General features: G+C 51.6%; 1 protein-coding gene across 1 annotated transcript; it reads left to right on the forward strand.

Moving 5' to 3' along the window:
• The first annotated feature begins 1,332 nt into the window (after positions 1–1,332).
• C4H4orf54 (chromosome 4 C4orf54 homolog) lies at positions 1,333–14,589 on the forward strand. The gene is given in 4 exon segments (XM_036382685.2): positions 1,333–4,415; positions 4,417–4,962; positions 5,005–6,049; positions 10,504–14,589. Coding segments are annotated over 3 exon segments (4,665 nt in total). The 3' UTR covers positions 6,041–6,049; positions 10,504–14,589.
• The last annotated feature ends 1,857 nt before the right edge of the window (positions 14,590–16,446 follow it).

Consider the following 16,446-nt stretch of genomic DNA (forward strand, 5'->3'; position numbering starts at 1 on the left):
CAGGTTTGGAGATGTGTCTTTCTGTTAAAATATCATGCAGTGCTTCAGTAATATTTTCCATCCTGCCAATCTGCAGCCTAAGAAATGACCATGTATCTATGTAGAGTACTAAGAAATGACCATGTATCTACGTAGAGTACTAAGAAATGACCATGTCTACGTAGAGTACTAAAAGCTGGAGCCACCTCACTTGTTTCCTCCAGGCAGCAGAGACCCTTATCTGGACCAGGCTATAAACCTGCCCTTGCTGCAAGGAGCCTCACAAGACTCCACTTGGGCTCAGTAAAGAAGGCAGGTCATTTTTCCTAGAGGCAGCAGGAAGAGTGAGAGGATGGCAGCAGAGCCTCCTGGCTACAAGGTGGGATGAGGAGCTGGGAGCACTGGGAAACCCTTGTTTTGACATGGACAGTGCTGGGAAGACTTCTGGGATAGCATCGGCTTTGCATCTTGGCTCCTCTATTCCTGTGGCATCCCTGGCAGAGCTGCACACCATGCCACCCCATGCAGCTGGAAGGTCGTGGATCCTGGTAATCACTTGAGGGATTTCCACAGCTCTCCTGCACCTCAGTTCAGTGTTACCAGCCCAATGCCAGCTTGCTCACCTTAGTGTTCAAGTACTTTAAATTTGGGATGTTGTTTTTTAAGCTGTGAATTTCAGTTATCATTTGCATTGTATACCTGTAGGCTGCTCCTCAACATTGCTGGCTTTCCTTTGTTTCTCCTCCTCAGTGTTTAACAGCTTGCCTTTTCAAAACTTCCATGGTGCTTGCACTGATTTTTGGTTTGTCATCTTGGGGACCGCTCAGTGAAGCTCTCAGCTGCCAAAGGTCAGGCATGCCACAGAAACGCCTATTTATAGGCCTTAGGTGCTGGTTGTGTCTAAACCGGCATTTGGAAGGAGAAAGATTTCTTGGAGACCGGTGGCTCTCTGGACTTCTGTAAAGGTGCAGGGCCAGACGGCCGTCCATAGGGTGTCCCTATGCAACGACGCCTCCTGCGACTGGGGACGCAGGGTGCAGGGGGAAGTAGGAAGAAAACAGCTGTTTAGCCACTGCTACATGTAGAACGAGGAGGGTGCACTTGCTGTTGCCACGCTGCGTGCTCAGCCAGTGCCCTGGGAGTTGTCTCCTGCAGCCGGTGCCGCCGGCTCCCCGGGGAGCTGGGCAGCATCTTTGTAGGCATGGGCAGCTCTCCCCTTCCAAGGGGTGTCCGGGCGCCTTTATTCCGGGGAAACACAGATGTTTAAAATAGGATTTCAGACGGCCTAAGTGACGCCGGCTCTATGTATAGTCCGCGTCTCGGAAAAGCCGCGGGACCGGGGCCCGTGCCGGGATGTGCAGGGCCAGCTCCCCCGCGGTGTCCAGAGCGGCTGCCCTGTGCTGCGGGGGGCTGCGGGGGGAGCTGAGCCCGGCCCGACCCCTCCGCCCCCCGGCGGCGATGCCCGCCCGGGCCGGGAGCCGGCGCGCCGGGCGGAGGAGGGGACGAGAGAGGAGCGGAGGGGAGGGCAAGGAGGGGAGGGCAGGGCGTGGGCGGCCACCGCCCCCCCGTCCCCGCCGGCACGTGCCTGCCCGCCCCCGCGGGCCACTGCCGCGCCCCGACGGCCCCGGCATGGACGCGCCCGGCCAGCGGCCCGCCAGCCCCCGAGCCGGCCCGGAGGGCGCGGCGGCGGAGCGGGACCCGAGCACAAACCCGAGCCCGAACCCCGGCCCGGAGGCGCCCATCCAGGAGGAGAGGGAGGCGGCGTACGTGGAGATCCGCGGCTCGCCGCAGGGGCCGGAGGAGAGTCGCCAGAAGCCCGAACTGGCCCCGGCCGGCGGCGCGGAGGGAGCGTCCGGTTCCGCACCGGACAGCGGAGCCGGTGGGACCGGGGATGGCGACTCGGCGAGCGGCGGACCTCCGGCGGAGGAAGCGGGGCCAGCATCCTTGGACCGCGGGCGGGATCGCCCTCCTTCCCCGGCGGCGGCGGAATGCGGCGCTGACACCGGCCCCGGCTCCGTGGAAGCGGCGGGGAGCGGAGGGACGCCGGAGGCAGGGGGCTGCCCGGAGTCCTCCTCCTCCTCCTGCCCTTCGCCTGTGACCAAGGCGGACGACTCTCCCGCAATGGGCGACCCGGTGTCGACGGAGGGCAAAACCTCCTCGTCGTCCTTCGGCTACGAAAGCGAAGTGGAGGATGAGGTCGCGGGGCGCAAGGCGACTCCCCCCGGCGCCCCCCCGGGCTCCCCTCCCGGCGGCGGCCGCGACGAGGCGCACTATATCAGCACGCAGGAGATCCAGCTCAGCGAGGTGGACCACGACATGGACTTCGACGCGGGGCTGGCCGCCCGCTGGGACTTCGAGGATAACAACGTGATCTATTCCTTCGTTGACTACGCCTCCTTCGGGAGCGACGAGACCCCGGGGGACACGCTGACAGAGGAGGAGGAGAATAGCTGCTACCTTAGCACGACCACCAGCGACCCCAACAACCAGACGGACAGCATCGACAACACCAGCAGCACCGAGATCGTCAGCCTTACCTCCGAACACGACACCCCCGGCGCGGACAAGCGCGCCAGCTCGGGGGAAAGCCGGTCCAAGCAGCCCGGCCGCCCCGGCGGGAGCCCGGGCGCCCAGCTTCTCCTATCAATCAAAGCCGCTTCCCGGGCTATAAATGAGTCTAGCAACGTGCACGGAAAGCAAAACACTGTTTACGCTGCCAAGCATGAAGGCGACATGAGTCTCCGTGTCGCCGCGGCTCCCGACCGCAGTGCGAGTTTAAAACAGGATGCGGTCCGCGACCACGCGAAAAAGTTCATCGCGGTGCCTGCGCGGCTGCAGACGCGCTGCGGGGCCGCCAGGGCAGGGGAGCACTCGAGCGGCGCCTCCAGCGCCGTCAGCGAGCTGGACGATGCCGACAAAGAGGTGCGAAACCTTACGGCCAGGGCTTTCCGCAGCCTGGCGTACCCCTATTTCGACACCCTGCGCCCCGGCTCCCGCGCCTCCTCCGCCTCCCTGTCCGACAATGCCCTGGGCATCAACCGCTGGTCCACCTACCTGGACCTCAAGTGCGGCACTCTGGGGCCGAGAGCCGAGCCCAGCCTGCTGCGCTCCGGCCGCTCGCAGACCAAAGCCCTCGAGTTCGTGGTCAGCAAGCTCGACGGGGAGATCGCCCACGTCGAAACGCCGCGGCGGCTGCGAGCGGGCTCCCGGGTGGTGACCCTGCTGGACCTCGGCGATGCCGCCGAGGCAGGGGAGCCGCCGGCGGCGGAGGGCGGCGGGAAGGGCTCCAGCAAGAAGTCCAGGTTCGCCTCCAGCCTCCTCAAAAACGTCATCTCCAAGAAGATGCAGCTGGAGCACGAGTTCAAGATGGAGCGGGGCGAGATCACCGACACCTCCTACACCGGGCCGGGCGCGGGCCGGGAGCCCGAACCCACCGGCGGCAGCGCCGGCCGGGAGCGGCATCGGGAGGGCGGCGTGCAGCGGCAGAACTCCCGGCACTCGGAAGGCGGCTCGGACTGCGCCGCGGCGCCGGCGGAGGATGCGGGCGAGGGCGGCGGGGGCCGCTCCCCGGCCTCCAAGGCGTCGACGCCCCGCGAGGGGAACCGCAGCCTGGACCGGGCGCTGTCCGAGGAGCTGTGCGAGGTGAAGCGCAGCGCCTCGGAGGCCATCAAGGCCACCTTCCTCCGCAGCCAGAACAGCGCTTTCAGGTCCTGGAAGGAGCGGGAGGCGGAAAGGAAGGAGGAGAGGGCGCCCATCGGCAAGCTGAAACTTTCTCCCAAGAACGACTGGCGAGCCGACCTGGGTGAGATCTCTGCCGGCAAGTCCACCAAGATGTCCCGCCTATTCGTCCCCGCCATTCAGCACACCCCTCGGGAGAAGGATCCCGGCAAGAGGGCGACCAAGTGCTCCGCCGCGGCCGCCGCCGCCGCCGTGTCCTCGGCCGCCGCCACCTCGCCCCCCGCCGCCAAGCCCAAAGCGCCCGAGATCAAGATCAGCCTGGGCAGCGTGCAGCAGCCCCGGGACGCCGCTTTCAGCATCGCGCAGCTGCTGACGCCGCAGATCGCAGGCCGGCCGCCGGAGGAGGGCAGGGGGCAGCCGCTCAAGCCTCTCAAGGCCGGCGACGGCACCGACAAAGTGCCGCAGTTCCTGGTGCGCGACGTGAGGGACAGCAAGTACAGAGCCCAGGGGATCCTCCACCAGGTGCGGGACGTGCGGAAGCTCATCAAAAGCTCCTACAGCGCCGACTCGGGAGATAACAGCAGCGACAAGGGCAGCGGCGCCTCCGAGCAAGGCGGCCCGGAGCAGAAGCCCCGGCAGCAGCTGGTCATCGCCGGGGTGCCCCGGTCGCTCTCCCCCGTGGTCATCACCTGCCAGGCGGTCGGCCACACCGGCACCAAGCCCACCGAGGGGGGGGGCCAAGGCGGCGGGCAGGGCGCCCGCCTGCCCCCCGGAGGGCACCGTGCTGGTGCACCGCACCTCGGGCAGGCTGCCAGTGGCCACCATCGCCCCCAACAAGAGCGATGCTCGCCAGCCGGCTGTGCTCAAGATCGTTTCCAAATCCTCCGCGCCCTGGCGGCACCAGCCGCCGCCGCCGCCGCCCCCCGAGAGGGGCCGGGGACCGGAGGAGGACCCGCGGGAGGAGAGCAAGGCAGCGCCGGTGCAGAACGCTCTGGAGAAGCTGACGGCGGCGGTGCGGAGCATGGAGGAGCTCTACAGCTTCAACAAGCGCGAGTGGAAGCGCAAGAGCGACCCTCTGCCCATCACCGACAGCCACGTGCTCTCCCTTATCGCCAGCCAGGAGCGGGGCGCCGGCTCCCGACCCGCCGCCGCCGCCGCTCCGCCCCCGCCGCCGCCGGCGGACAAGGCGGAGGAGCCGTCGGGCAAGGGTCCGAGCAGCGAGCGGCTGCCCCGCCGCCCCTCCAACAGCGCCGCCGACAAGGTCTCGGCCAAGGCGGCCGCCTTCGAGAGCCTGGCCCGGCAGCGGCAGCGCTGCCCGCCGCCGCCCCGCGCCGAGCCCCCCGCCGCCCCCCGCGCCCTCCTCACGCTCCGCGGGGCGGGCGGAGCCGCGGCCCCCGCGCCCGCCAAGCTCCCCCCCGAGGGCGGCCCGCGGGGCCCGGCACCGCCGCGCTCCCCTCGGCTGCCCGCGGGCGGCGGCGGCGGCGATGCGGAGCGCGGCCCCGACTGCGGGAACTATCTGTCGCTGCCGCTGAAGGCGGCCGCCGAGCCCGGCTCCCCCCCGTCCGCGGGGGCCACGGAGGGCGGCGGCATCCGCCCCAGCCCGGTGTCAGCGTCAGCGGCGGCGGCGGCGCTGTGCGGCCTGCAGCCCTTCGGCGCCGCCAAGCCCCCCGGCAGCCCCAGACCGCCGCCCGGACCCCCGCCCGCCGAGGAGCCCCCCGCCGCCGCCCCGCCGCCCGCCGAGGGTGCGCCCGCCGCCCTGTACCGCCCGCCGCTGCCCTTCGCCGCCCTGCCCGGCGCCGCGCCGCCGCCGCTGCTCTGCTTCTCGCCCTCCGTGCCCGCCGCGGCCACCGCGGCCGAGCCCTTCCCGCAGACGCAGCGCAAGGTGCTGCTGGACGTGAGCACCGGGCAGTACTACCTGGTGGACACGCCCGTGCAGCAGCCCCTCAAGCGGCGCCTCTTCGACCCCGAGACCGGGCAGTACGTGGAGGTGCCGGTGCCCCAGCAGCCGGCCGTGGCTCCCGTCCCGCTGCCTCTCTCGCCCCTCGCCCTCAGTGCCGGTGCCTACGGCGCCACGTACATGCTGTACCCCGGGCTCCTGCCCGCCGCCACCGTGCTGCCCGCCGGCGCCCTGCAGCGCCCGCTGTCTCACTCGGGCAGCGATGGCAGCGCCCCCGCAGAGCCCGGCAGCCCCGCCGCGCCAGAGGCGCCTTTCGCCGACAGCCCCTACTACGTGGCCACCAGCAAGGGCCCGCCGCCGCCGCGGCACGGGCCGGCCGAGGCGAAGCCGGTCATCAGCATCACAGCGCCGGCCACCGGGCCGCGGATCGTCGCGCCGCCCTCCTTCGACGGCACCACCATGCGCTTCGTGGTGGAGCACCGGTGAAGAGCGCGGGTGAGTGGGTGCTGCCTGCCGGGCACGGCTGTCCCAGGGGGTGGGCAGCGCAGAGCGGGTTAATGGCCAAATGACAGCAGTGCCACAGCTTCTGCTCAGGGGGAGAGGGTTCACAGAGGGGCCCTCACTAAGGTGTAAAATATAGAAGGGTTAGGCACACCCCTTGGTGCAGTTTGGTATAACTTGGAGCTTCTTTTTTTGGCAGTTTCAGAGAAGCACACCATAGCCACTCATCACAGGACCTGTATTTGTGCAGCCCTATGGCCGAGGTACCTCCCATTGCTCCCAGGGATGGCAGTGTGGGTGGGTATCTCTGGATCCATCATCTGAACCCACCTTGCCAGCCATGAAAGAGCCCCTTCACCTTGGCATCTCATCCTCCTCTTGTGTCACCTCTCACCTCTTCCTCCCAAGGGGAGGTGAGCACCTCTCTCTTTCCCCTGTACCTGTTTCTCCCCAACCTCAAGAGGAGTGGGAGAGGGGTCTAATGGAAGGAAACCCTTATTTTGGGTCCTTCTTTTTAGTGGGGTGAGGGAGCAGGATGCATGGAGCAGTCCCAGGTGAGCTCTCCTGGAGCCATGGGGCTGCTGGCAGGGGCAGAGGTGCCCACAGCTGCCTGTGCTGCAGGAGGGCTCCCCGGGGCACTGCTGCAAAGCACAGTTTTACACAGCAGCTCTGAGCTTGTAGTGCCAGAGTCCTGACAGTGCCCAGCTACCTGGGGCTGTAACCCAGGGCCAGCCTCCAAATTCAGGGATGTGGATGTCTACCTGTCCTGGAGCAAGGAGGAGGGCACAGGACTAGGCAGACAGCATGCACTGAAACCAGTGTGGTGCAGTATGTCCTGTGCAAATGACCAAGGAATGATGACATTTCATTTTAAAAGACCTGAAATGTTACAGAAGTGCCTTCAGGACTGGTGTCACTGCTCCTTCTGCCTCTTGCATTAGAATGCATGGCTCATCTTTATCACGTGCAGTATTAGGCAGAACTGCCAAATCTTCCGTGGCTTACCAAGAATTCACAGAGTTGGTTTTTTGGTGTATATGAAAAGGCAAAGAGAAAGAGTGGAAGAGTGGCAACCGCCAGAAGTTTGGGTTTGTCACCAGTTTGGGCTGAGCTTTGCCCAGTTGTATGCTTAAGGGTAAATTTTGTCTTCCAGCACTTAGGTTATCTATTTTGCTTTAAAATATATATTTTTTTAGTTTGCATCATCTACTACATAGTATATTATTTGTTGAATGAAACCTTATTGATGTGATTTATACACTTGCTTCTCTGCTTGTAATTATTTTATCTTGAAAGCTGCATTCTTTTATCCTGGCTGTGGATGAAGTTGTTTTCATTGGCCCTTATGGATCCTGGGGCCTTTATTGGCCCCAGCACAGGCAACATGCCAGTTTAACTTGAGCTCTGCTGGGCTGCTTGAGTTCATCTTGCCAGTAAAGTCAGAGAACCTAGATGAAATGGCAAAAAGTAGTTCATTATTTTCCCTTTGGTCTGGAGGCTGAATTGAGATGGCTAGCAGAAGGAATTTGTTAAATTTCAGATTAGAGACGTGATGTTTTTGAAAAGATAGGGTGTATAGTAGATGCATTTGTAACAGTAACTAAACAAAACCCACCCACTTTTCTTGTGTCTTTTTCACTCTTTAAAAGTGAAAAACATCATATTTCCTGGTGTGCCCTGTCCCTCAGTTTGCCAAGGGTTATCCTGTTATCATGTTTTTAGCTTGCCTTCAGAGCCTGGTGAGGCAGGTGATGCTCTCACCAAATTGCTCTTTCTCCCAGGTGAAGTTAAAACAGCAGCCCTGCTTTGTTGTGCTGTGCCAGAGCTCTACCACTGCAGAACTGTGTGAAAGCTGCCTCAAAACACTGGTGGTGCATGCTCAGTACAGAAGGTCATGCAGCAGTGTGCAGCCTTGAGTTTCATTTTACCATCCTGATCAATCTTTGATCATGCCAAGGCATTTGTTGTCTACTACAGACAGGGGTGCCCCTCATGGGCTGTCTCAGACCTGCTGAGGGAGGTGTCCTGCTGCTGGACAATGGATGCACTTTTTTCCCTTGACCTGCTTCTGACAATCTTAACAGAAATAATTTTAACTGCATGCTGCAGGATGTGTTTAACTTGCCATTAGACTTTGGTTATTTCTGTATCTTATCTCTCTGTGGAAAACTATGTATATGCTAGAGAGGCATCACATCTGTAGCTTTCTTCTTCCTGTTATTTTCATTCACCTACATAATTTTCATGTCTGTGGATAATTTTTCCTCTTCTTCTCTCTTTTGAGGTCTACTTTTTCCCCATTATTTTCCTTTATCTTTTGTCATTCCATTCTTAATGAAAAGCCTTTGTTTGTTCAGTGTGGTGTTTTTCCCCTAACACTGTGGTGTTTTTCCCCAAGAACATCAGTATAATTTCATGTGAATCTAAGGGTGAACTGTTGTTAACTTTTTAAATTCCTGTTAGTTGCTTTCACACCAGACCAGGGTCTTTTGATTGCAGCAATGCTGTGCAGATCCTAAAATGGATTTGAAAACAGCCAGATTTCATCCTTTGAGTGCAAGAGTTCAATAAAGTACTGTCCTTTCAGGTCCTTTTTGTTTACTAAGCAAAATGAGCTGAATGAATGCTCTTTTTCTCCACTCCTGAATTCCTGTCTGCACTGCACATATTCTCTTCTTCCTTTCTTTGCTCTATTTCTTTCACATCTTCATTCACAAACTGTATCACTGTGTTAAGGACTGCTCTATCTTGGACTCTGTCACCTGTGGGAGGTCAGTGGGACCTGAAGTTTTGCTAGTGGTGTGATGCCTGTGGTGGATTGACACCAAATCCCCTGAACATCTGCTGCTCTTCCAGCACTTCCCCTTGTATCTGGTGCTTTTTCCTGCATAATCATTGGGATAAAATGGATCCCATCAGTTTGTGTTCTGACAAAATCCAAGCTGCCATTTCTGAACTATTCTTAAGTTTTTGATGTGCAGAAAATAGTGGAAAATGTGTACATATTTCTGAGTGATATCTTATGGTTGCTTCTCTCCCTCCTCTTCTTCACTCACGGTAAATGGGGAGCTTTAGCAACATCATCCTTGCCTGCTGCACTTCTTCCTTGATGCTAATTTTCAGTTCAAATAAACTTGCATCCAAGCCTAGACAGAACCAACCTCTAGAGGGTGAACTGCCTGACAGGAGCTCATTCCCAGCATGAGTGAATGAAAATGTGGTTTTAACTTTTGTATCTATTCCCATATTTTACTCTCTGGAGTTGCTGCCTCGTGTTAGGTAAATAAATGAGAAAAGAACAGGTAGCAAAGTAGAAAGCAACTGTAGTAAATTGTACTGCCAATATTAGAAGGGTATTTTTCATTGTTCTGTTTAAACCATGAGCATAAACACCTTACAGGTACAGGAATACATAAGCAAATATACTTACCAGTTGTATTTTCTTCCCAACTGCTATCACATAATCTATGCTTTCCTTTAAAAATTAATTTTGTGTGGATAGTATATAAAAATGATTTTAAGGCTCATTAATTGGTATTTTTACACTTTGTTTTAGTTGTTCCCTGTTCATCAGGATGTATGTTCTACATTACTAAGTCAAGAAGTCAACTTACAGTGTAATATGCAGTACATAGGACTTATGCTGATGCCTTTGCTGAGAATTTAGTACAGAATTTATCCAGTTTTAGTGGGAAATACTGGAATATTCCAAGAACCAAACAGGCTCTAACATTTGATCTAGTAAATCAGTCTACAAATGGAAATAAGTGTGACCTTGTGCTCAAAACTGTGGCTATTTAGGAAACATTTCAATAGTGCTGAGCCTTGGTACCAATACAAGTTCACAGTGGCCTTAACGACTCCTCCTGCCCAGGATGATTTCCTGAGTCAGTATTGAAGTGTTCACTCCACAAATCTTAAAGCACTGGGTGTGGGTTGTTTCCCTTTTCCTGATGTGTTTCATGCTGGAGGCTATGCTGGTAAGGGAAGCTCCCAGGGTATGGTTGTTTCCCTTTTCCTGATGTGTTCCATGCTGGATGCTGTGCTGGTAAGGGAAGCTCCCAGGTCTTTAACTGAGCAGATGGATGACTGAAATCCCACACAGGTCACATTGGCCTCTTTCCACCTGTGTCCATGGGGTTCCCCAGGACCTGTCTGCTGGGAGCTGTGGCTCTGGAAGGCACAGCATGTTCCACACCTTGAGCAGCAAGGATGGGTTCTGCTCAAAACACCAGGGCTGCCAAAAACTGACTCAGTTTGAAAACCTGGATGCCCTTGGCTGATCATTGGCAGTGGCTTAGGAAATGAGGAGCAAGAGTAGTGTGGGGATAAAGGAGGTATTTATGCACCTCTCTGGAGGAATAGAGATTGTTCAGATTGTTGTGGCAGCTCTCTAACAATCTGTATTAATGATGCTTTTCTGGTTTTGTTTGTTTGTTTTTCCACAGGGATAAGGAAGAAGAATTATGCTTCTTTGATTTGAAATACACTTGGTAACTCTTCAACATTAATCCTAAAAACTGCTTCTACCGTTTTCTCAATTTTTTGCTTCATCATACAAAACAAGCATGTAAGTTTCTTGTTTTCTCCTAAATGCCCCCCTGTTTTGGAGTATGCCTACATTTAATTATGTGAGCAGCACTAAATTACTGCATTATTTTGTGCAAAGTTCTTTTTGTACTGAAGCTGATCTGCAGGCTTTATTGCCTCTGTGCTGGTAGCTAATGGCAGTGATGCCACTGCAGCTGTTTGTAAAATGCAGGGTGTAAATGCAGCAGTGTTTCAGTGTGGATCACCACACAGCTTCATTCAGGTCCCTGGAATGTGTTGTGATGATCCAGTGCAGCCCTGCAGCTCTTCACAAATGAAATAAAGCCCTCAGCTCTCTCCTATTGCGTTAAATTAGGGTCTTCCATATAGATTTTAATCACAATTTGCAATCAGATGGTTTTTTGTACTCTCTACTTCTCACTTGGAATTGCAAAGGAAGAGAGCTGTAGTGTTGTAATTGCAAAGGAAGAGAGCTGTAGTGTTAAATTTATCTTAGTGTTCATTTTTTGCCATAGTTCAAAACAAGCTGTGTAAATGTCAGAAAACACATTTGATTGCTTTCATTTTTTGTTTGCTCCTCTGTACTGTGTTGAATATCACAAGTTGCCTTAATTAGGACAGCATTTAAATACTGGGAAACCAGAAATCGAATGTAATATTTTAAAATCCTGGTTCTAAAGGAGAGAACAGCATTTATTTTCCTTTAAGACTGCAGTCTATTCTTCCTTAAATTGCAACATTGTTGAAAACATAATCCTAGTCACTGCCCTGTGAGAATAATTTATAACTGTTAGAGCCTCAGTACTATGCAGTTGTTTCTTTAGCTGTTTGACAGGTTTATCTGAGGGCTACAATTACAATTTGCTAAGAAAATACTTACCTTTTGAACAAAAAATATACAATAAGATTACTGACAGTGCAGTGATTTATATGTCCAACTCTGCTCACACTGATTGTTTTTTGTTACCAGCAACTAGTTTGTCTCAGCAAAAAAGAATTGTTATTGTGACACCAAATCTAAAATTCAATAGTCTATTCCCTGCCCAAAATTTTGGCTAAGTGAAGCACTTTGGGAAGCAAATAAATGTAAGACAAAACCTAAATTATATAACATAAAGCTTTCTTTAAGTAACAGATTAGAATTTTAAAGTCTAAATGCAAATCCCAAAAGTCTTTATTTAAGCATTTGCCCACAGGCAGGATTTTTCTCCACCTGTTCTCAAGGCTTCTGCCGCTAGGAAAGTTTCAGTGTTTCCTATTTTTAAAATAAGCCCTGGGTTTTTGTTTTCCTGAGTAACTTATGAGGTACAGAAAACTCAGGTAGAACTGTCTTCAGCCATGTGTGTGAGATTGTATTTCAATGCAATTTATTTGTTTACAGGCACAAGTTGTAATTGCCCTCAGGATGAAATGCACTACAAGTGTGCAGATAGTGATTTCTCATGTGCCTTCTCACTCATTTTCATCATTGTGGAAATCCAGTTAATATTCTGACCCTTTTTAAAGAGCACACATTGTGTAAGGCTAATCCCTGTGCTCTTCAGCTGTACAGTCTGCATGACAAGCTTTAACTTCCCTCTGGGACTGGGGCTGACTGCCTCTTAAAGGAGATGAATGCTTCTCCCCCTCTCTCATGATGATAGGTCCGTAGGTGTTGTGATTAGAGTATCAGTGTTAGACAGAGCAGTACTTGGGACTGCAGGACAGTGCAGGTACCAGAGTGGCTGGTTCCCTGTGACATACACATGTGCAGAACGTTCAGTATAATACTAGCATCCCTGTTCCACAATGGTCCTGTCCTACCTTTTCCTGTATCGGTGCTCGGAGCGGAGTTTCCCATTGCAGTTTACAAGATATAGGTTTGCACACACAACCTCAGGTTTACAGTTTCACCCGGTGTACTTGAAAGGAAAAAAAAAACATAGAAAACAACTGCCCAGGATTTCAACATGTATTTGTTGGAGGTAAATTTTGCAGGGTTTTTTTTTTTCACTGCCTGTGGAGATGAAAGCAATTAAATGAGGGAATACCAACAGCTATTTATTTTCTCAGGGGAGTTTACTTCAATGGAATGTGTCAATCCTAATGTCAAATAGTGTTTACTTGACTTTGTCTATTTCTAAAAAGACTTCTTGTTTGCATCAAGGGGTCAATTTTGCAAGGTGCTTCGCTAACCCAGCAAAGCCTTCACATGCATCTCCAACTTCAGATACTTAAGCAGATTCCTGGGGACTTCAGTGGAAGGATTTTTTCCTTCACCCATCTATGCAAAGCTTTGCTGAACTCATCCCAGAGTGCTGAATGCCTTGCAGACCTGAGCACCAGGTTCTTCCCTTTACAGAACCTGATCTCTGGGCTTGAGTCAAGCCTGACCCAGCAGATAATGCCACAAAAGGTCACCAGAAAAAAACTCTGGTAATATGGTGCTCCTCCATGTATGCCCAGTGGTGAATTTCTCCAGTGGATGGGGTGATGTGTAACCACATATCTTGGATTAGATTCAAGCCCTCCATGTCAGGGCTCACAAGCTGCTAGTATTATATGTTTCACGGTGCAGTCATAGTATGTTACAGCTGAAATTCACCCCATGTGCAAGGCAGGGCAAAATCTGTGCACCACTCAAGTTCCCTCCCAGCCCTGCTGTCAGGGTTTTGAGGGCTGCACCAGCCAACTGTCCATGCATTTTAGGTCAGGATACAATTAAAAGTTTGAGCGGGACTGGAGTGATGCACCAGAATGTTGTTCTGGTCCTTTGCAACAGGGTTGGTTTCACTCAGTATCAAATTTAACCCTTGGTGAATCAACTGGTGAATGATTTGAAATGTATTTATGGGTTGTGTGGGGTGTTTTTGCCCCTTGTCTGTATTCAGTGCTACCTTTATTCTTTAGTGTTGATGGCCAAAGTGTCATTCCTTATGCTTACATATTGCCATTAACTTGTGGCTACCTGAGAACACATACTTCAAAATGCTTGTGCTTTTTTTCACCTATTTCTTTTTTTTTTAATTTCTTCTTTTTTTCCTTCCCTGCCCCTTTCTTTTTCCTCTCATTTTTAAAGGGGTGAGTTAGTTATTGGTGTAAAGATATTTAAAAGTGCAAATGTGAAGTCAGGATAATGATTGTTTAGAGGATGTGGGTGGTATGTCTGATGAGAGAGGGGTGGGCTGTAAGGCAAAAGGGAAAAGGCCGTGAACGCATCGTGTCGATGACTGTTGTCTGTGAAGAAGAATTAAGAAACAGAAGATGTATAACTGGAGAGAAGTGGACTCTTTGAGCTGCTCTCAGTGGAGACAACACTGTGGCAAGTGCGTAGCTGAAACCCAAAGTGATCCCACTGCAGGGTGCCTGTGGGCCTGGGATTGAGGGACGGCGGCGTCGCTCTGGGAATTGCACGGCGGGAACTTGGGAGCGTCACAGCCACGTGAGAACAGAGTGTCTGAAACTGCCAAGTACCAAAGTTTGTAACTGAATGAGTTGGCATTTGTATTATGTTGGGGTTTGTTGTTTTTATTTTTGTTTTTTCTCTTGAATGTTATGATAAATAAAATGTATTTTTCAGTAAAAGACACACTGCAAGTAGGCCTGCAGTCCTGCTTGGTTGTATATTTGCAAAGTTACCTTGGTTGTTTTGCAGAACAAGTGAAAACAGAGTCATTGCTTGGTTCAACATGTAAACAGCAACAGAAGAAGGAATTACACCAGAGAGCTGATCAAAAACCCCACACTCAGAGTCTCCCTGAGTTTGTCCCAGTATTGAAAGTCTCTTTCTGACCTGATATCTCTTTATTCTTTCCTCTTATAACAAAGGGTAGTTGGCATTGCTTATTTTTTTTACCCAAGTATAATTTAAGAAAAAACTCTCCAGTTTCAGTGAACTAACTTTGACTGGTGAATGGGTTTGGGTATCCAAAGAACTGCATCTTTGTGTATTGTAACGTGTTCAGAGAGAGCAATTGATGGAGTAAATAACTTTTTTCTGCTCACCCTCCATGTTATCTTCATTGCCTAATATTGCAATACAAGCAAACATAAGATGAGTTTATTAGTGGATAGCATTATTGCTTGCACTATTACTAGGAAAAATCTTTTGCTGCTTTAGTGTTTTCTTTCTATCTTCATGGAGGCTGAAAAGGTTTCTATTGTTCAAATGTTTAAAAAAGCATGAGTCAAACACCAAAAAATCCCAAAATAGACTTGAAAACTGAAGTATTACTTTTGCAGTTTAAATGAACACTTTCACCTAAAGGAAAACTGAAGCAAGTTGGGGTACCAGGAGATAAAGGGTGACCAAAACAGACACAAAATAATAGTGGGTGTGTAGAGCAGAGAAAACGGCCTTGGATCACTTTATTAAAATCAGAGAAGTCCAAAATTGCAAGGAGACCTGGGGTTGTCAACTGGAAAATTTGGGAACTCTGCTTTTCTTGAAGGAGAGCTCCTGGAGCCTGATTTCAGTGGAGCTCTGTTACAAGATTTTCACAGCACTGCTGGTTTCTCACAATAGATGGAAAAATGAAGCTGAAACCTCCACAAAAGAGAGGTCAAAAGTAAATAAACTGAGAGACATGAACTTTAACCTTTCCTTAAGAAGCCCAATAATGCAACCAGTGTTTGTCCAGACACAAAGTGCCTCCCACCACATGAATCTACTGAAATTAAAGTATGAGGATTTCTTACAATATCTTAAATAAACTTAAGGGTGGAATATGTCTGGGATTTTCAAGGATTGTTGGAGAAAATCTTATACGTTTCTACACAGTTGTTAAAATATCCCTGGTAGGAATGACGGTAAAAGTGCAACTCTATTGTGAAAAGGAGTAGGAACAAAGTAAAATGAGAAGCAAATAATTCCCTGATGTCAGATCTAAACATGTTATCCAAACGTAGAACATAACACTAAAAAAAAACCTAAAAATCCAAACAAAAAAAAAAGGCACCAATATTAGATTGCTGACCCATAGGCTAGTTGACATTGAGAACATGTAATCTGCCTGCCAAACCCAAACTGTATCTCTATATATATGAATATTTTTTTAAGAGTAGATGAAAAACACTGGTCAAAAATTAGTATTCCTGGAAGGAAACCTGAAGGGGAAAGTTTCCAAGTCTCTATTGCAAGTGGGTTGCTTTTTGGACTTAGCTGGATTTTCATTGCACTGTTCCTTCTATGGTTTCCAATTAGAAAAGACTGAGCATTTGTTTCCTTCTCTGAACTTCAGGTATGAATTATTGTTTAATTGCTACCACTGCTGATTACTTAAAAGTACATGTAATACCACTATTAAATACGTATTTTACATCTTGATTAACCCCCACTAATTGGATAAACAGAGCATTTGCTTTGTTTGTAACCCTAAATGTGTTTTCCCTTCAAAAGCAGGCTGGAGCAATGTATTCATTTCACCTTATTTTTAGAAGTTTGTTACTTTTGTTGTTTCTGTAGCTATGGAGCCCCAGTAAGGAAGCCATGGCCTTCCATTACCCAGCTGCTGGACTAAACCTCTCCTGGAATCCCCATTATGTCCAGCTGTTGGGGTCAGATAGCTTCAGAAGCATCTGCTGCCATGCCAGGGGGTATCCACAAAGACATGTATTCCTTCTGAAGGAGCAGTGGGGTCTCAGGGGCTCTGTTTAAGTGTGAAAGCTGTGGGAGGTCCACAATGTCCCTTTACTGGCTGGTTCTTCAATTTGACACAATTGAGAAGGGGCAAGCCTTGCTGGTATGGTGTAAGGATTGCTGGTATCAGTCGAAGATCTTACAGATATAAACTGCATTATCTAGACCTTTTTATTCTGATTTTGGGTTGTAAATTGATAGGCAAGCCTGGCAGAGTGGGGCA

Source organism: Molothrus ater, chromosome 4 (assembly GCF_012460135.2).
Source record: "Molothrus ater isolate BHLD 08-10-18 breed brown headed cowbird chromosome 4, BPBGC_Mater_1.1, whole genome shotgun sequence".
In the NCBI taxonomy this organism is placed as follows: domain Eukaryota; kingdom Metazoa; phylum Chordata; class Aves; order Passeriformes; family Icteridae; genus Molothrus; species Molothrus ater.